This window comes from Hesperophylax consimilis, chromosome 10 (assembly GCF_061612785.1).
Source record: "Hesperophylax consimilis isolate HC1 chromosome 10, BYU_Hcon_1.0, whole genome shotgun sequence".
Classification (NCBI taxonomy): Eukaryota; Metazoa; Arthropoda; class Insecta; order Trichoptera; family Limnephilidae; genus Hesperophylax; species Hesperophylax consimilis.
This window is the reverse complement of record NC_142845.1, coordinates 6,178,804-6,200,750: the sequence shown is the minus strand read 5'-3', so window position 1 is coordinate 6,200,750 and position 21,947 is coordinate 6,178,804. Positions and strand designations below refer to the sequence as shown.

At 32.4% G+C, this 21,947-nt stretch overlaps 1 protein-coding gene across 2 annotated transcripts in view; it reads left to right on the top strand.

Moving 5' to 3' along the window:
* The window catches only part of Liprin-gamma (liprin protein kazrin), a 659,192-nt gene that overhangs the window by 391,775 nt on the left and 245,470 nt on the right, over positions 1 to 21,947 (top strand). For both annotated transcript variants that reach the window (XM_089636537.1, XM_089636539.1), the window contains exon 5: positions 11,814 to 11,941. In XM_089636537.1, coding sequence (XP_089492663.1) covers positions 11,814 to 11,941 — 128 coding nt within the window. The remainder of the gene's footprint in view (positions 1 to 11,813; positions 11,942 to 21,947) is intronic.

Sequence of the window (21,947 nt, the reverse complement as noted above, 5' to 3'; positions counted from 1 at the left end):
GTTGCTATGTGGTGTTTTATAGCTGAATTTTCAATTATTTGGTTATTACCAACAGCTATAATTACATCGGTTTTAGAGATTAATTTAGTTAATTGACACAGTTGTCAGGCAGGTGTCTATAATTAGAGGAAAAACATTTAATCTGGGTATTTCTTAAATGAATAGTAAATTTATCTCTAAAACCGAGGTCTTTATAGCACCAATGATTTTTTCACCAATTACCTTCCTAATTTTTACATTTTAAGAAGATAATATGAAAAATAATACATACAAAAACAGATTTAGAATACTTTACATAGTCCTCCTCACTAGGAGATCCTAAGCTGAGGCGAACTAGATTTGGGATAGTGGGACTCATAGGGTATTGTCAGTAACTTTAACTAAACTATGACGATGATTTTTAAATTACTAGTGAGTTCATTTAAACAAATATATTTTTAATTATAGAATATCTTTTTTTGATTTTAGTTTTTTTTAATTCAATAATATCGTTATTCAATGTATATACTATAAATTCAATAATATCATTTTTCAATTAATACAAAAACGGTATATAAATAACATGTTTAACAAAATTTGAACAGTTCATCAAAGTTCTACTAAAGTTCTGTTATTATTTTATCATCGACCGGTTGTTTCACGGTACTTTGAAAATAACAGAACTTGAATAAGACTCTCACATAACTTGAATATTAACAACGAATTTTTTTAAATTGTTGAAAATCTGTGAAACAACCCGTCCTTAGTGTAGTTATTGATTTAATTTGTTTTATGCGAGAAGTTTGTTATATAACTTAACAGCAAAAAAATCTATAGTTTTTTTTTCCAAATGCAGTATTATTTTTAGGGAGGGTTGTTTCAGAGAGTTAAGAACAATTCTTCAAATTTCGAAGTTAATTTTTAAGCTCTGTTATTATTTAATTCTGTCAAGTAACTGGCCAGAACTTGGATAGGACTTACACGAAACCCGAAAATGATGAATTATTCAAATTCCACCGGTTATTTATTATTTATTTATTTATTTATTTATTTATTTACGGACAAATAGTCCATTAACAACATATTAATTACACGAATAAGTTTTATAAACAGAGATGACAGTGAAAGGAGAGCATATATAAATGAGGAGAATAAAATTATGTTTGTTTAGCTCGTCTTTTGGCTTTCGATCAAATAATCAAAAAAACGAAAAAAAAATGTCATTTTACACAACGTTTCTAAACAGAATTGTAGTATATCACCATTGCGTTACTGAGAATATCTACCAAGCTGGATAGAGTTGAAGATTTTTATTTTTTTTACTATGTATTTTTATACTAAAAGAAAAATTGGTTATTGAATACATTGTTCATTTAATATTCATGATTTTCGTAAATAACACACGACCATTTCTGGTTCATGTCTTGAAAATCCTCAAATGCCCGCTTCATAAATAATAAATATGGAAATGGACGAGAACCTTCATAAATATATCTTTAAGGACTTCTCGTACTATCCATTATACTTAAACAGATGTGATTATTGAATACTAAGAGATATTTACGAGCGTCGCCCTCTTTGTATAATATGGAACGAAATCTTTTTACTCTACAATGAATAAATTGTTTTTTAAAAAACTTTGTTCTTTTGATAAATGTTTAACGTTTTGTTCGCTTTATTATGATAGTGGGTTAATATTATTACATACTTTTTTATGTAATTTATTTATTACAGTTGTTTTTTACAATAATAATACAGTATTCAGTAATTAACACGATCTGAAAAACAGTAGAAATGAATGGTAGGTACCTACAAACTAATTACCCCTGAATATTAAAATGACAAATTGCACAAAAACATACATCACGAAGATTTCTGAACAAAATTTTGATGAAATACACGAAAAAAGGCGATGCCATACATAGTAATGAAAAAACATGTGTTTTTGGTTTGAAAATTTGGTCGCCTAGAAATGTTTCAGATGCTTTAATTAAATACTGCGAGTAGAATACATCTTGGCCTTTGAAATAATCGAGTATTTTTTAGATAAGTCTTTTTATAAGCCCAGAAAAACATAATGTATAAGGCCTATGAAAACTGCTTTAAAGTTCAAAATCTCCTACTTATGAACCCATTTTCGGTTATGATTTTATTGTATAATGTGGCAAATTAAGTTATTTATAATATGATCGGAAAACAAAAAAATATTTATGCCACAAAATTAATAAATGTCAATTTTTGGCCATGTTTTTTTCTTGCATAAATCAAAACAGGCGGATGGTGTTAAGCGGGAATTTAAACCTTATTGCCATCTATGTAAGGGTATTTATTGATAGCGGCTCAATTTAAAATATTACACGACGTAGTGCATCGCCTTAAGTAATATCGTAAGTTTATTTCTAGTTAAACTGTGGACCTGATTATGACAAGGCTTTATACAAAAGAAGTTGAATACTAACTACCTAATCATCACGCCGTTTTCCGCGGGAGTGGGCAGATAGGATTGACCGTAACACTACTCTCACTCGGCAAATACTACTTGCTTAATTCATATTTATAATACATCGTTTCAAACGCACTCTTCTGTTATTTATTTAACGCCTATTGAGGCTTTTACATATACAGTGTGTATCGGCAAGTACCCAACAAATATTAACCAGATATTCCTCAGCACATTTGGAGTAAAAAATGTTATGGGCGCTTTGCTGTCCGGTAACATTTTTTTCCATTAAAAACAAAAAATAAATAAAAAAAATCCACACTCCGAAACTGTCATTTGCATTGTATCTCGTGTTCAGCAGCTGTTATTAGCAAGTGTGTCAAAAAGTGTCCTCGCTCTTTCGTACACACTAAATAATAATAGTTAAAAATGAGACAAATGGTGCCGTGTCATTTCGTTGTGATTGTAAAAGCGCGCCAACGTAGGTACGTACGTACATTATTCAACGAAACTCGAACAAAATATTGCCAGATGAGTTTTCAAACTTTGACAAAGGATAAAACATTGGTGACATGTAGTGAAAATATGAATAGTAATTTTTTTATTAAAAAAATGTTACCGGACAGCAAAGTACCCATAACATTTTTTGCTCCAAATGTGCTAAGGAATAGCTGGTTAAAGTTTGTCGGGTACGTGCCGATACACCCTGTATATAACAATATTTACGAAATTATACTCGTAAATATTACAGGAAACGACAGTGTAAAACACTTGCACAAAAATAAATATTAAGTAAAAATATTATTGAATTTGATCCACTCAATATTTAGGCACAAAATATAATAAATTCAAATTTTTTTTTTCTTTCAGTTGTCAAAATACTGTTAATGTGTTAGTCAATTTAAATAGCTTTATCAAAATATTCCCGTGCTTGATGAAATAAAACTTCAATTAGGTATGCTTATATATTGAAATTGATGTAATAAATATATCAACAACATCGGAGTATTTGTTTCCTAGCTGTTGAATCCGTCGCATAGGAGTGTACTATTGGGACGGTTATGAGAATTGCAATTACAATAATTTGGCAGGTACTGTCTTGTAACTGACCTGCTTGAAGTATTCTCACTCTTGATATGACTCGACTCGAATTATTTGATTCATTTTATCGTAAATTGTGTTTTTCGGCGTCCCCGACTTTTTCTACCATTAACTTTTACGTTCATGATATATTAGCCTTACACTCCTTTCTTCGTGCATCCGCTTAAAATTCTCAAACCATCCAAGTCTCAAACCATCTGCTTGGGAAGCTGGGGTACCACCGCCGAGAACCAGTTATAAGATAACCAATACCTCTACCATAGGTCACCCTAAGCGGTTCACTACGTTTGATAATGTAGCAGGGGTGCCCGGGTTCATCGCTTGAGATGTAAAGATGCGCTTGTCCACTAGCTGCGTGGGTGCCAGATCGGAAGACGCTGGTTTTTAGGGGACCCTTTGATCTCTCCAAATGGTCTCGCCTTGCGCCGCAGTGGGAAGGATATTTCCATATGTTTGTCACTCCTAGACACATTAATACCTGGATTCCTTTTACCTTCCCAGAACTCTTACTCTCTCCTTTCTTCTCTTAAAAAAGACCCCCCACGCAGCATCTCAAAAGATGCCCTGTGTGGGGTTAAAACATCCCTTTCTTAATCTTAACCTTTACGCTCACATTAACTTTACATTCTTACCGGATCCTCAAATTCTGAGAAATATAATTTATGTTATTAATTTACGCCCTTGAGGCTATTACAATCGGTAGGTATACAAGTTTTTATTACATTAGTATTTACGAAATAAAATAATTAAAAACAGAAAATAAATACAGTTGGTACCTAGAGTAAATGGCTAAAATCAACACGAGAGAAATAGTGAAGTATAAAATCAACATTAATAATGAGTTAGAGATTTCAATTTAATATATTACATTATATGTACTAGAGTAGACCCTTAAAAAAACACAGGATGGTAAAAGGTGAGCTATTGAGATCGAAACGTAAAAGCACGAACACGTTTCCAAGAGATATTAGTAGTAGGTCTGCGCTAGTCTTTAATAAAAACGACGAACACATTAGACTTCACCCAGTTAGATGGAATATTGTGGATACGATAAAATAAATAGGGGCCTAAGTTCGTTATACCCAACCTGCTGACACACATACAACCTGTAGCCCCCGCGATACAATAAACCTGGTTATTGGGAGGCTTCTGGGCTGCTTTCATTGAAACATTCCTTTGTTGGGTATAGGGGTCGGTGGGTCCACCCTTCTCCCTCCACCAGACCGCCCCCTTGCGGCTAGGGGCGGTGTGGGAGATGAAACGAATGAATGCGGGAATTTCAGGAATTTCCTGCATTGTACTGAATGCTCTGGTCATCTCGTATCGCGATTCCTCCCATTGTCTGTTTTGAGGTTTTTCAGCATCACTTTACTATTTATAAAGTTATATTATAAAAGATTTTTAGTTTAACTTTATTTAATAATCGCATTTAATTAGAAGATATGTACGTGTCAGAATAAAATATATCAAATGATGAACATTTGATATGAGATCACTATGATAAACATTTGATCACCTCGATGCAAGACGATCATATCTTTAAAAATTAGGTATTCCGTATAATCTATTAATATAAAGGAAAGTGTCTGTGACGAGCGGGCAGACACCAAGCGGGCGGTGTGAATTCAATTTGTATACAAATCTGCAGTTTTATTTCGAAATGATGAAATTTTAAAAATAAATAAACAACAGGAATTGCACTTTCTACATTAAAGATTTCTAAAAAAGCAGTAATAGAGCCCGGGCAACGCCGGGAACTTCAGCGTCTATTCTCAAATAAAAATAGATTATAATCATTGAAACCGAAAAATACCTAACACCAATAATAGGAAAAGAAGCACTTACACCGAATATTTCCAAAATTGTAGGTTTCAAAATATTATATGTAAATGATATCAGCATTAAATTATTACTAACTCAACACAAAAACAAATGTTTTGATTTATATTTTTAAACGGAAAATTCTCATACTTACACGTTTTCAAGAGCAAAATATTGGTTTTGACAGTTTTATTATACCTTCGAAAGGCGAAACAGCTTTCAAGCGTTATTATAATTACATATAAGAACTTTTTTGTAAATATATATATCGTTTGAAATATACGGTATTTTTGTGTAGTAATTATTATTTTATTTATTATGAAAATAATACAATTTGTATAAACCCGTAGAGCTATAATTAGAGGCGTTACTGCGTATATAATTATAGCTCTCGCAGTTTAGTGTCATTTCACTTCAAGTACATTTAACTATAACAAACTTAATCCCCCGCATACCCAATTTCTGCCGAGTTATAACAAGTTTCTCGTTAACTCTCTAAGTTTTTATGTTCCAAAAAAATATATGTTACTTTTTAATATAATATCTATACATTTGTTTTGCCGAAACGTTAATTATATGAAATTCCCTCGATAGAAAAAAATCGCAAAGTAAGCTCCGTAAATTATTGAAAACACGTTTTTTTCTATTATTTAATATGTTATAGGTATGAACAAAATCACAGTGTATCTGTAAATGCAACTAAAGCATTTTTCGAGAGAACGAATCGTGTTTTATTAAATATTTTCATCATTTTCGGTCAATTATTATCGTTTTTTTAATATTAGCGCGCTCCCTATAACATTCGTATTTACATATCTCCCTTTCAAACTATTTACTATGCGGTGCGCCTATACTGGATTCTGTAGTTTTACTTAAAGCTTTGGGAGAGTTGGAGGTCAGTTGGACGTAAAAAGCGGAACCTATTTTTTTGCTTCATGAATCATCTAAATATAATTCATCAATGGTTTTAATGCATTATAATCCCACTAATGTTTTTGCACTTATAATAAATTATTGTCTTCACTATGACTCATTTTGATATTGCGTTTGCGCTCGTTTATGAAGCAAAATAAAATGTTGAATTTTTAATAACATTACTGCTATAATCAGAACTTTACATTAAATAACAACTTTGTGTATTTATTTATATAATACGTTCATGCGATCTTTTACAAACATGTGATATAATAATTTAGTGGTGCAGTAATCATGAAGTAAAATTTGCTATTAAAATTATATAGAAACCCAGAGCAGAAGAATAGTATTACGCTAGTCTAAATTATTATTTTTGAGTTATATTATTATATTCTTCTTGTAACTATATTTAGTGCAGTTGAACACATCTACAGTTCCTGCGAAAGTATTACGAGCTGCATGAAATATACGTAAAAACGAGTGTTAAAATGACTTAGTCCTAATATCATTGTTGCGATTAAAAATAATTTTCGATATAGTGGTTCTAGTTGGCATGTGGAAGATTATAATTTCTTTAAAAAAATTAAAAATAAAAGTAAAATCACAAACTAGTCTTCCGTTTGAGGGTTTTAATAATTTGAATCATTTCATCAAGTGGTTGTAAATTAATAGTTTCTATGGGAAGACCTAGTTTATTGTTAATATATCTTAGAAATTTATTTTGATTTTTTTCAATGGAATCGGAGTAGATTTTAAAGTAAGGTGCCCCGATAGCAGAATTATATTCGTATACATAACATAAAGCGTTAGTTAAAGTCAATTAGGGTCTTTCGTATAGCGTAAGCCGCTATTTGTGCGCTTTGATTCACTTGACAATGCAATTTAGATATCCATATACCGTGCGTACACTCTTACAGTGTGTACAGACAACACAGTTCACTTAACTCCGTACCCTATACCCCGTGTGTATTCTAAACACTGTATGTACTCCAAACCTCGTAGTCTGTACACCGTATGCTGAGATAACGTAGATATTAACGTACTCCGGATATGTCTGCCTCTACTCACAGTGTTCAACGTGGCAGGCTTGTGGTTATGCAGGTCATTCGAATTAATGATTAGAAGTTTTTTTATGATGTTGTCATTTACAATATGTATGTGCTACGTATTTTTATCTTTATATTTTGCAATTTTAAATTCAAATATAATATTTTCATAAAATGAATGGCTATTCATCGCCACATATACACAATGTTTGTGGGAGGGGGATTAACAGGGGTGGTATATAAGTGTAACGTGTTCTTTTACATTAAAATGAACCGTAAATCAAATCTATAATAAAATACGACAGTAAAGAGCTCGTTCAATTGGTTTTGAATAAATCACGGGAAAAGTGGAATGAAGGAAACAGCCTACCTTGAATTCCCATGAATCCTGACAATAGGGCTCTCGATGCACTTGCACTGTTCGGGTGAAATTCCCTCCACAGCGAGATAAACGAGAGAATTTTATATTTAGCTCAAAGCATGTGAATAATACAACGACGATACTAAGATTGCACCTTCTTGTTATACGACGCGAATTCGACTGGTTTGCGACAATTTACAGTGCAACATAAATCTTCTTATTTTCTCCAATGTGGGTAAGGCTGTTTTAAGGAAGGGAATATATAGTAAATATGATAGTATATGGATGGGAAATGATAGTAGGTATTATCCAAACTGTTTCAATATTAAACAGCAAGTATATCGATTTTCTCATCTTCGTTGTTTTGTGGTGTTTCACAGAAGAATCTCCAAATATAGCAAGCATAATTACCTCGGTTTTATAGGTAATCATTTACAATTTTTTTGGAGAATACCTTACATTTATGGTTTTCGCCAAATTATTACAGTTATCAGGCAGGAGTCTATTGCTATTATTTTTATATTTTTCAGTAACAAGGGAATTTTTTATTGATATTTTGTTATGTTAGACATTAAAAGAATACATATTTTGCATTACAGTCGAAAATAATACCGTAACTGACTCTAAATTAAGACTAATACATATTTTTAGCACATCTAATAATATTATAACGGATATAAGAGCGAGGACGCATATTATACTTCTAATTTTTTTTTCATTACAATGTTAGAAACTACTTTTTAGTTATGCGGGTTATTTCTAATGACTCAGTAATAATTGTACCGCTCTGAAGAAGTGTAAAAAGTATTTTTTGCCAAAACGTTAGATAGATAAGGATAAGGTTTCAAATTCCAATTTAATAAACTTACAATTCTTAGGATTCTTGCGCGGAATATTTGTGGAGATACACAGCTAGTTAACTGATATATGCGTTAGCAATAAGTTACCTGCTCGGTAAATTCCTGTTAAAAATTCAAGTATAACTAAGTAACATTGTATATGTACAATGTACACCTAGATCTATCATTGAATTAATTCCATTAACCATTATTTCTTAATTCTCAAATTATGTATCTGATGAAATTAATATCAATGGCTTCATTCCAAAGATAACTTAATGATTTAGCCCAAGAGTCACGTCATTAAGATACTATTTAATGCGGTCAGGGTCCGTTTTGGCTAGAAATGTACCCAAATGATTCACAAATGACCACATTTGGCATCCTAATGTGATACAGCCATGTGCTAATGGTGACATTTGTGGCCCTAGAGGTACATAATGGACCCCACATTTCTATTAAGATGTCGGGTTCATTATATTCTAATCAGCAGATGATAATGGATGATTGTGATGTTGTTTGTATATTAGGAATGACTGAACATTGACCTAGCAAATCATCCCGAACTAAGGATAACTTTTGGTAAAAAAGCAAATAACGGATTTGCTAATTAGGTTGAACTTTTTCCTTCCATTAGAAGTTTATATAAATATATAGAATCTAGGACGATCCTATTTGCATAAAATCATTTAAAAAATACCAAAGAATATGTAGATGAACTAGTCGAAGTCTCCGGCATCGTCTGGACTTCCACTAGTCCATCTACCTATTTTTCAAAAAGACCAAAGAATAGGTAGATTGGTTAGTCGAAGTCTCCTGCATCGCCTGGACTTTACGCAGACTTTTTTTGGAATCTCATATAGACAATGACCTTTCTCGTGTTTTGAATATCAAGCGTGCAAAATTTCATCGATCTCAGAATAAAAGTGTAGACTTTTTTAACAAAATCACACCGCCCGCCACATTCACTCTTCTATTGTAAAGAAGAAGTATAAGATTTATTTTGAAAAATGAAACAAATAATGTTTGACAACTATCGAACAAGTTGAACGGATAATATTTCAATATCGATCTTTTTAATTAAAACAACATAACGAATCCATTTTTTTAATACCGTACAAGATTCCTAACTATCTGGAGTAAGAATTACTCGCATGTACAACCTATTTGTATGACATTTAGGCACAATTACGTCTAAAACATATTCTTTATAGCATTTAAGCATAACCAACGAAAAGCTGCAAGGCTTTTAGCTTCTTTAACATCCGTCGGTAGTTCATTGAATACCTTGAACTTTGGGGTATATTGTGAGGCTCAGGGGATTAGTAAGAAAAGGCGATGGTAAAATTCCGGACAAGGAAAATTCGCGAGTTTCAAGGAAAACCATTCCATAGTATTTCATCCCACAAACTTTATAGTAGATAAACTATTTTTCAATTATTGAAGACAATATTAGCGATTCCTAAACGAATTTTGAAACAGAAAATCAGAAAAAGATATGGTCACAGTCCTAGAGGACTTGAATCTAAGACCCTTGCCTTGCCGGGGCACTCCTTGCTGCCTTGCCGGTGCCAAGTCCTAGATGTGACCGTATCTTTTTCTGTTTCATTAAGGAATCGCTAATATTGTGTGCAGTAATTAAATATTACAGTTATTAACAAACGATTTATTTAATTATTTATACGAACAACCTTGAATACCTTGTATAATCAATACACGTGCTACGGATCAAACTTTAGTTTATATCAATCTTTGATATTTCCAACAATAATAATTTTCCCTCGCGTAATAATACGGTTTCATATAATATATATATATTATTTCCTCAAAACATTGTATTATTTGAAGCAAGCTCGTTAGTTATGAACATTACCCCATCCATCTTTACCTGGGCTGTTCCGTCGTTTCCCTTCCATCCGATCAATCTTAGCACCGGCTGTTTTGTCGTACCTACCTAATTATTTATAATTCCACGACCTGTGCCAGTTACGCACACTTCTGTACGGTGACCGGATAAATCATCAAAATTATAATTCATCACATCTTTAAAAAGTTATATAAAGTCATGGCAAGTGATGAAACAAAAACTTTATTAACTGGGTTAAGTAGTTTAGGTTAGTTAAGGTTAAAAAAATAATTTTTTCATCGTACAAACAGTCTCCAACTCGTCTTGGAAGGAGTTTTATAAATAATAGGTTCTTTAAATTAATCAGGGATTTATTGATACTTCGCTTATTATATTGGCGACTCGTTAGTCGACCTAACTATAAGCTTGCTAATTGGAATCTGGGCCAGTGAGATTGTCTGAGAGCCTCCGCACTGTCCATGGCGACAACCGGCTACTGGCTCCATCTTGCGGACTTCCCTGCAAGCTCTACGCACTGCCATCTGTGCGTGCATCTACAAAGCTTCTTAACACTTTATATCTATTGTGTTGAATAGTCACTGTGTTGAGTTAGCATGGAACCATTTATGAACGGCCTTTTTAGGTGCTGTTACATGTTATAAAAAGATAACTGTCCCAACTGGGACAGTTATCTTTTTTATATTTCTGTATCTTCTTCTATTTCATCTTTCGCTGAGAATCATTAGTATTATCTTATTATTCAATGATATATTCATTTCATTAAAAATAATGCTGTAGTTATATAATAGTGATAGTGTATTAACCTCAGGATTTCAGGGTTATCCAACAAATTAAGTCAGACACTCCTTTTTCACTAATATACGAATTTATTTATTGTGTTTTACAGCTTTCTCATCCATTTTCAATACATATCACGATTCGTGACTTAGGCCAATGTTGACAATGTCCTTAGACCTAGAGGAAGCATTTAGCAGCGCCATACACTGAGAAAACTTACTGATATTCAATATTGCTAATTTATTAAGAATCTTTTAAAATTATTTTTAATCCGGTTAAAAACGGAACTGCAGGCCCTAACCGAATTAATTGATAGGTTTCATGTACTTTTAGTAAAAAAATATAGTAAACACGTTTCATAAAAATTTTAAATTTTCGAATATTATTATTATTAACAGCTCAAACTCAGGTGCATGAACACGTGTCATATTTGAAAATATATTTGATATATTTGATAATATATTTGAAAATATTTTATTAGGAAGCGGCCTGCCGTCATGTTTTTAATAGGATTTTAAGATCATTTGAGCAATATTCATTTTTTCCGTCTATGCTGGATTAGGACGTCCGTTCTGGCATCCGAAATACAAATCGTGGTGTCGCCGCGCTTGTAGTTGTTAGGTTCGATTTTGATTATTTCCTTAATAGAGTATGTGTTTATTTCCAGCTCTGAAGGCCGATAAAAAGCGTCTGAAGGCGGAGAAGTTCGACCTGCTGAACCAGATGAAGCAGCTGTACTCCTCGCTAGAGGACAAGGAGAGAGAACTTAGAGACTTTATCAGGAATTACGAACAGGTAAGATCAAGTTGTATGACATATTATGACTATTTTAATTTCTTTTTTTTGTCCTTAAGTATTTTTTTTTCTTTATTACAGTACGTGCATAGATACATGTTTATGTAATGGCAAATAACATCAGAGGAAGTAAATAATATTTCATAATAACTTATAACAAAAAGTAACTCAGTCATTATTTTTATCAATACCTTCTTACTTAAATACGGGTGTATTTTTTTATTTTTATAGTTAGTTTAATGGTTTAAATAGTTTCAAGGTTTTAGTTTTTCGGGTCTCTCGAAAACGTATCAAATTTTTGGTTTGTTTGTGTGACGTCACCAGTATCATAATGCCTACGTTTTATTTCTACGGGCACTGTAAAATACAAAATTTGTGGCGGCGTCGAAAGTCGAGGCGTTTTTAATTTTTAAGTTTTTTCTCTCAGTGAGATATTTGTTGCAATATGCAACCCTTGTGTCTGTTGTAATTCATGTTTTCATATGATAATGTGAGAGAGATAACAATTTTTTCAACACAGTTTTTCAACACAGGAATTTTTAAAAGTTTACGATACAGTATGTATTGTATTCCCCGAAATATTTTGCAAACGATTTTTGTTCATCTCATGAAAGTCAACTATTTACTTTTCACTGAACAATTATTGGAAAACAACAAAATTATCAAGTTTTTATCGCACATTAGCATACCGGTCATTGAATCCACGTTATTTGTTCATTTGAATAGGAGTTTTTGTCGAACGGAATATGAGAATTCATCGAAACAATTATTTTAAAGCAAACAAAAGAACGTTGTTCTATTTTGTTTTTATTTCTATTCCCACAGAAATCAATTATAATTTTTACTCTGAATATTTACCCAACTTGATTAGTAAAATTATTTTCATACGAGTCGCAGTCAATAACTCTTTAGAATTTGATGTTTGCCTTTCACTGTAGTTTAGTGCAGCGATGGACGTAGTTTGATTTGTCTTGATATTGTAATCTAGTGATATATAATGACATTGAATCGATTATTTTAGATATTTATTTATATGTTGTGGTTGTAAAATTCGATAATTTTTAAATTCACCATATCGTCGATCATTCTCGTACCTCTTCAATTTAATTTGTTTATTAGAATATTTCGAGTTTCATATATGCAAACACACAATACATACATATCTTTGAAAATGTTATGAAGGGAAAAAATACATATACCCACAATAATTTTATTCAATATCTAACAGTTATTTTATTAAATATCAAATATTATTATTTACTCTAAAGTACCTAATTCAAAAAAAAAATTATAGATTATAATTTGAAAAAATAATAATGTCATATTTTACTTTTTAAAATGTTATAGTGTTTTTATGTGTCACTTCACAAGCGCCCCTGACTGTACAATGAAAAGGCAGGAAAGCTATGTCGCCCCCCGGTTGGGCAGCGTTGTGAGGCGGGTTAAGATAGGGTCTGCAGAGATAGATTTATTAATGCGGGTCTTGAAAAGGCCCGGATTATATGAAGGATGAAAAACAGATGCCGGTAACTCGTTCCACATACGATCCGTCTTACATAAAAACGAGTCTAAGAAGCGGCTATCTGTGAACCTCTCGTGTAAGTCGATTTTCACGCACGTGCACCGGGGATCAATACTCCTAGTTCCTTAGAACAGGCTCCATTAAAATACCTGTAGAAGAGACTCAGCATGCTCACATTGCGTTTGTGCATTAGAGATGGCAATTGATCGGTTAACAATGAATTGTCAATCAGACTGACTCCCCTTCTTTAGACAGAATCAAGTAGGTATATCAAGTATTGTTGGGCTCCAGGCCAGTGGATTTGATTCTTCCAAATTCAAATGTTGGGCGTACTTGAAATTTGTATAGGGTTAGCAACTGGTTACTATTGAAGAATCTGATAGTCTTATACAAGACGCCCAGTTTCTTGGAAGCCAGATTTAGTCGGGCTTCTATAGAGCCCCGATACTTGAGCCGGTCTCATATACTTATGTACTTCAAGCATTTCAATGGAGTCTTAGGACGGGTTGTTTCGGAGAATTTGAACAATTCATCAAATTTCAACGTTCATTTTCGGGTTCTGTGAAAGTCTTATTCAAGTTCTGTTTTTATATCACTGTAGGCTAGTTGCTTAAAAAAACTGAAATAAAAACAGAACTTGAAAAAATCATTCACAGAACTTGAAAATGAACGTTGAAATTTGATGACTTGTTCAGATTCTCCGAAACAACCCGTCCTAATTGTTATTAAAAGTTCAAACTATTTTATTTGTATGGCACGTGTATATTTGGCTACCGCCGCCCCGGGAACTATTTATTGGATAACTAACACCTCTGCCATAGGTGACACCAAGTGCTTTGCTATGATTGGTGATTTAGCAAGGGTACCCAAGTTCATCGGGTGAGGTGTGTTTTAAAAATTCTTTGTGAAAACATATTTTCAAAACACTTTCATACTATTTCAGTATTTTTTATTAAATTAACTTTTTACGGTAGGAAAGCGTTCAATTATTAATTTTATTTTTACTGAGCGTAGCGAAGTTCTGTTCCAAACCCACCACTTTGAATTTCATCTATCTGTAAATTTGTGTGTGTGTTCCGGGTCCGGTCAATCATTCAGTCAGTTTTTGATAGTATCTATTTTTTTATTCCACCAAAACGCGCCCATGCGCTCAAAAAACAATATTGCGCGAAGTCTACTATGTCGTCATAAGCAAAAAGGCAGCTGGATCCTTTCAATGGTCACATTCTGACGAACTTTTTATTATAAAAGGCTTACAAACATGAAAGGAATCGCATGTCAGAATATGTGACCAGCTACCATTTTGCTTACGACGGCAGTACTGTTCACATAAATACTATTTTAACAAATGATAAAGTCATTATAAATGGTGTAGCGAAAACAGATTTATTCGATTCACCCAGAAAGCAAGTTTCTTGTAAAATGGGTTTACCACACAAGCACCAATTTAATACGATTATTACAAAACAAGATATATAATTCAAACTCCAAACATTCACCAGCCAACCTTTTATGTTTTTTTTTTACTTTAATTTCTTTTGTTACAGTAATGAATTAACGAGAAAACATTTCTTTGTTCCGATAAAGGTTACCGAGTTATTCTTGCGAGTGGAAAATTAGAGAAATGCTTGGAAATAAATTCGTTTAAGCTAAAAATGGCCTTTGTAAATTCCCGATTGAAATTTATTCGATTAAATTATGTTTGGATTCATTCATTCAACATACTCTTAATGTTATCATTCAAGTTTCAAAGATAACATATTCTCTTTCAATTGGGTTGTATTCATCAGTTGGGTGCTCAAAATCATCAATATTTCAACTAATTTTCCGTGAAAACATTCAACTTTATTTTTATTAATCGAAGATTCAATGGGGAACTTAGACGCAAATTTAGGTGGTGTCAGGAATGCCAAATTTCTTGATTTTTGTTTTTAACCCGTGAAAAATCATGGTGACCGGGTATGTCATCAAAATGACAATTCAATACACCTCCAAAGAGTGATATAAAGTCATGAAAAGTGATGAAACAAAAACTAGGTTAGATAGGTTACATAGGTAACTATTAAACCTATTTTTGTTTCATCACTTTTGATGACTCTATATAAATTTTCAAAGGTGCGTTGAATTATTATTTTGATGAAATATCATGTAACCAAAAATCCTATATTATTATTTTGTTTATTATTTCTTGCTAGAGCAATCCCGATGAGTTAAAAAACTCATTGTAGGACGAGAGGGACTAAGGGAATACATAGGTGGGAGTTAATAGGTACAATTTTACATTGGTATTGTGAAATCAACATTATAAGTTTCACATACGATATAGTACAAAAATAGAAATATTATCAAAATTAATTAAGTTTCGTTGTAATAGTTAGATTTGTGAAGCTGAAAGTTTATGTAAAGAACATGAAAGATCGAGTAAAAATATTCATGAAAATTTACTAAATTATAGGTAGATACTTTTCGCTAGTCTGAATTCTTGACATATAACTTTCTATTTTGAAAATGAAAATTAAAATAATTTTATGTTAAAAGTAAATTATACTTTATAGCACGACTTAATCAGTTACAATTTTGAAAATGACACCAACATTCAAAACAAATTCGAGTTCATTGAACTAGAGTTACATTGAACTATCACTCAAAGACAGATCCTCAACCGAAAATATACAGGTTGTCCGGAGGTAAAGTGCGCTTTGGGAGGTGATTCTACATGATGGTAGAAGTAAAAAAGAAAAATCACTTATTTCAAAATTCTAATAGGCGGAATATAAGAAAGGATATTAATTTACAAAAAAATGTTAAAGTAGATCCTGCAAAGAAGCAGCCATGTTGTTGGACACCCTTTTTTACGAAGCAAAAATGTATTTTCTAATGTATTATTATTAAATTGCATAAAAACTAACAAAAAACAAAATTGACAAAAAATGTATATATGAATCTAACTTTAATTATTTCTTATGGCTTGATGGTTCATTTTGGTCCTTAAAAAAACACTTTCTTTTGTTAAATAATCCCACTTGTGCCATTATATCCCGATCATTGTCCTCAGTAGACCCTATACGGGTGTATTCAGCTACCAATTCAATTGAATTGTAATTCTCTGATAATCCAAGTCCCAAATTCCCCTAACAGTATTCTACATCCCATCCTCTTTCGACTCTTAAGTTCATCCCTTTCGATAATCTTTTCGGACGTGACTTTTAAAACGAACCACCGAATGATTTTTTTCTGCTTTTATGGAAACGCATTTTCTGAAAATGATGCTTTGTTTGTCTTAATAGTTTCATTAACTTTGATCACAGTTGCAAACTTTGTTCTAAATTCAAAGGTTTTCCGTGTTATTGTCAGACCTGCATTATTGCAATTGATTTCATTAATTTCATGTTTCTAATAGAGTCGTGCGAACTAAAATTTCTTTGTCTGCAAAAAGAATGTCAATTCCAATCGCTTATAAACTCTCTTGTGCTCTTATACCCAACTTACTCGTTGGTAACCAATATGCAGTTGTAGCAGACATTTTTAATAGCACCGAAAAAACCATTTCAGATACTTTTTAAAAATAGTTAATAATTTCCTTTTTGTTTTCTATAGCCTTATAGTATATTTTAGTTAATTTCAAACCTGTTCGTATCTTTAATTAGGCTGGTTTTTTGTAATAATGTTCCTGGTAACAATTTTCTTTGTCAAAATGTTCCCAATAAAAAAGTCCACAGTTCAAATTTTCCTGGTCAAAATGTTCCTTACTTTAACTAAGATAACCTTTTATTATTTTATTTTATTATTTTGTGTTATCCATGTTAGTTCTTTCCGCTGTGCGACTAGGTATTTATGTAGGAATTAGGAACAGTTTTGACTCGGATATTTGGTAGGGAACATTTTAACTGTGGAATTTTTACTGGGAACATTTTGACAGGAAAAATTATAACCGCAAACGCTTTACGCTGTTTATAATTATTGTTTTTTAATAACATTCATTTTACCCACAATAAATAAATAAATTCCCTGGGGAAGAAGTTCCATCGGCAGTCAAACTAAAAAAAAAAATGATTTTTTTTATTTACGCTCATTTGAACGGCCCCCTTCAACGACGATTATCGGCTCGTCAGCATTGTTAAATATATCTTAGGTTCAATAACCTAGGCCTTCTGTCAAAACGTGTTGTTAGTGCAACTTTTGTACAGTTGATACCGGTCAGCAGCATAAATGATTCAAACGATTAAAACAAAATATCATTTTGAAAAGAAGTTTTTTCTATGAATAACGTCAACCAGTTCATTAGCTTTTCATTTGAATTTTCCAAAACCAATTACGTACTGCCATTGTTGTGCTAATTGTGTGATCAAGGTAATTGTGCTCAAAATTATTCGGTTTTTGACCCAACCTTTTGTATGATTTTGGGTATTTTGAACCTGAATTTATAGTTGTTTACTTTTCATGTTGACGATTCCAAGAATTAATTATAATTATGTATGCATGTTCGAAGTCAAACTGGCTAAATTTTTATGTTTTATATTTTTTCACATTTCTTTAATTTTGAATACATGTCCCGTTATTTATAATTCATAACTTTGTCAGAAACTGGATAATTTCTTTTTCGCTTTACCTTTTAGCAAAATGGAACCTGGCAACTTGTTGAGTAACTTGGCAATTATAAATACATTGATCAAACACATTTATTCCAGAAAGCTATTTTATTGGTTTGCCTTTATTGGAATTTGCATAACGAATCTCTGTTAAGCTGCCTTGGAAATGTACAGACCTATATAATAAATACCTTGTTCAAAATTATACTTCGTTCTCGTTTAAATTTTCTACAAGCTGTAGTGGAAATAATATATGAATATCGTGCTTCGAATTCAAGTAATATATAAGAATTAGCATTGTAAGTTATTTAAATTAATTTATCAATGTTTGTTTGTTAATTTAGTAATTGGTTTGCGTAATTACGATTAATTTTTCTTAGAATTCGAGGAATTTATTAAAATTAGCATTGTACGTTATTTAAATTAATTTATCAATGTTTGTTTGTTAATTTAGTAGTTGGTTTGGGTAATTACAATTATTTTTTCTTAGTTTTCGAGTTTGTTAAGTATATATGAAGAATATTTATCAGGCCATGATTTATTTAATTATTTTCTTCGCTGAACAGGTATACGATAAAACGAATATAATATAAAATATATTTTTAGTTATAATTCATCGCGAAATTATTGTGATTTACAACACAACAACACGGCATAATACCCCAAAAAGAAATCACTGTAATACTTTTGACCGCGAAAATCTCAAATCATATCCAACACAAAAATGTTCAACTGTATAAATGATCATTAAAAAGTTGTCTGATATCGTCTTGGCTACCACAAATTCTCAACAAAGGAATTATTTTGTACACTTTTCCCACTCGATTTGAAATATTAAAGAAGATATTTTAAAGTAAAGCAATTCGTGTAAAATATGATTTAAGATTTTCACGGCCAAAAGTATTTTTGTTATTTGTTTTTGGGGTGTTATGCCGTGTTGCGCTATGATGGACACTGCAATGCTGTCCGAAACGTTGGCTAAAGAAGGAGTTAGCGCAACACGGCATAACACCCCAAAAACAAATAACAAAAACAATTCGTGTAAATTTAAAATTAATATTATTCATTTAAAAAATACTGTCGTGAGGAGCAAACCTTTTATTGGTTTTCGATTTTTTTGCATTCGATTATCATTAAAAAGTATGTTTATTTTTTTTAATTGCCTTTAAGGATATAATGTGTAAAGAGGGTGATGATTAAAAACATTTTATACTTGTCTAGATAACGGATTATTCCAACCCTATAATTATTAATAGCTGAAATGAATATCCTTCCTTTCCATTCCAACGGTTTGCTGATTCCGTTATCTATACCGTTCGGAGTTCTCTATTTCCAGTTTACAGATGACAATAATTGCCAATTATTGGCCATACCATACCACTTCTTTTGTATTGGCGAATGTCTCATATTGACATGCTGTGACATTGTTTAAATTTTTTTACATCAACTTCAAGTAACTCCTTATATAGGATGTAAAAAAACGAACCCGACAGATTAACCAGCGATTCCTAGGGTTAAAAATATAGATTGTGTTTTGTTTTTCGATAAAAAAAATTTTAGTCAAAACAAACGAACAAAAATATCAAAAAATAAACAAGAAAACTAGAAGTGCCTTCTACATAAATTTGAATAGAAACAAATGTGCCACTGATTTAGTACCTTTTGGTTTTGGAGCTTTTGGGATTTGAACATACAGTATGTCTCTCTTACTCTTGAAATTGCATTTCGCCATTCCATCGGAATTTCGTAATCATGGTGAAAAACATTTTTGTATAGAAATATAGGTTCGATTTCGGAGGTTTGGGATCACAGGGGTCTATATACAAAAACATAGTTTTGAGATAAACTATTAAATATCGGAATTCTCATATGCCCAACTGTATACCCAACTTATATGACCAACTGTAACTCTTAAACGGCTGTAGTACGAGATAGTGCTTCTTGTCACTAATAAATATGATTATGCCATTACCGAAACCAAACTTAACTCAAAACACCAGTTTGGGTAGTTAGGCCCCTGTGATTCCAAGCCCCCGATCTGGATCACAAAACGCGCCCACAAGACACTTCTTGCGTTATTCTTTATTCTATGAAACATGTTTTCAACTTTATTGGAATAAATCTTTCAATAACTTTTGAAGGTTATAATACCCATCAACGTAATATTAATCATTGAAGGAGTAGATGATACTAATGAATGTTTCCCAGTTGCGACTGTTATTTTCTGTGTCTTGTTCTGTTTCATGTATCATTTAGATGAATTTATATTATCTTCCTCTTCAAAAATTGATAAAAAAATATTATTCATCGCTTTTGTTTACATATTCAGGCTTACCCACCTAAAACCCACACGGAGTAAACTCACTTATATAAAATATTGCTAATCTGTTAAAATTCTGGTCAAAATATTCGTATTCCGGCCGTTAACGATTAAATTGACAGGATTCCTAGTAAAGTATCAGTAAAATACGAATATGTTATGGGGATATCGGAAGACGTGTTCATAAAAATTCTAATATTTGCCAAATCGTCAATATATTTAATAAGATAAACGCAGCTGTATGAACACGTGTTCTGAGATATATTCTGAATGTACTAATATTTTTTTAGGAAATGGCCTGCCATCGCGTTTTTAACAGGATTTTAATAAATCACCAATACTCATTTTTCTCCTCGCACATGGCGCTGTGTCCCACGTGGTAAAAGTGGGATGGCTTTAAGTTCGTATCAATCCGAGAAGTGAATTAATAGAAAAAGTTTCACCGGAGACCAAAATTTAAAAGTAACTTTTTACTCCCGATTTGCTCAGGTTTTGAGTCTATTTATATACGTTTCATATAATACCCTTTATAAATGAAGTTGTGTAAGGTTAGGAAGGTTTTGCAGACGACATTAAAATTTATTTCTCTCAGATTCTGTATATATTTAATATGTTGCCACTTCAATTTATGATATTTTTAGTAAATCTTTGATACCCTATATTATTACCCTCTAGGTCCTCATGTTACTAGCAATTATATCGAATAGTTAGCTTTAACTAATGGTTAGTTTTAACTAGCGGTTAATAATGAATAATGATTGACTAGTAAGTGTATTGAGTGACCTTGGTAACGTGGTGGTGCTGGCTGACAGATGCGGGACGAGGAGCACTCGGCGCGGCGGTCGGGGGAGCGCGAGCGCTACTCGCTGCTGCGGCACGCGCGCGACGAGGCCGAGCGCTGCCTCGCGCTGGCGGCACGCCTGAGCGCGCGCGAACTGCAGCTCCAGCACGCGCGCGACCAACTGCACGAGGTGCGTACTCCAACCAAACAACCAACCACCAACAACCAGCACATCGAACTCTTCAATCATCAGTCCCTTCATATCATCGGACACTCATTCTTCTCATCATCTTATCTGTAAAGTTTCCATTCTTCATTGTATCGTTAATCGTTTAATACTATGGACTGTTTATTGTCCTATAGTTATCTTACTAGCTGTATAAAGTGACTACTCACCTCCAGCAAATCAGAAATTTCATTCACTTCATCTCATCGGACACTCATTATTCTATCCCACTACTTGTTATGTTTCTATAGTAGCTTCATAGATAGTTTTCTGCTACAAAGTATATGTGGTCTTCTGGTACCTGCTGTTTCACCAGTAATCTATGCATTGTTCTTCTTAGTGTCATGGTTCTACACTTGTTTGCTATTTATACATGTTATTTTGATACTATGTCTGCACCGGAGGGTTTTCACTAGCAATCTAATCGCACCTCTTTACTATTTTGTTTGCAGTCTTTTAGAGACCAGTCTTCAATTTTAAAATTTTCTGTCGCTTTCGGTCTTTCCATTTGTCATGACTTCTTAACTTTTTTCAGCTCTTTATGTAACAGTTTACAAGATGATATCGT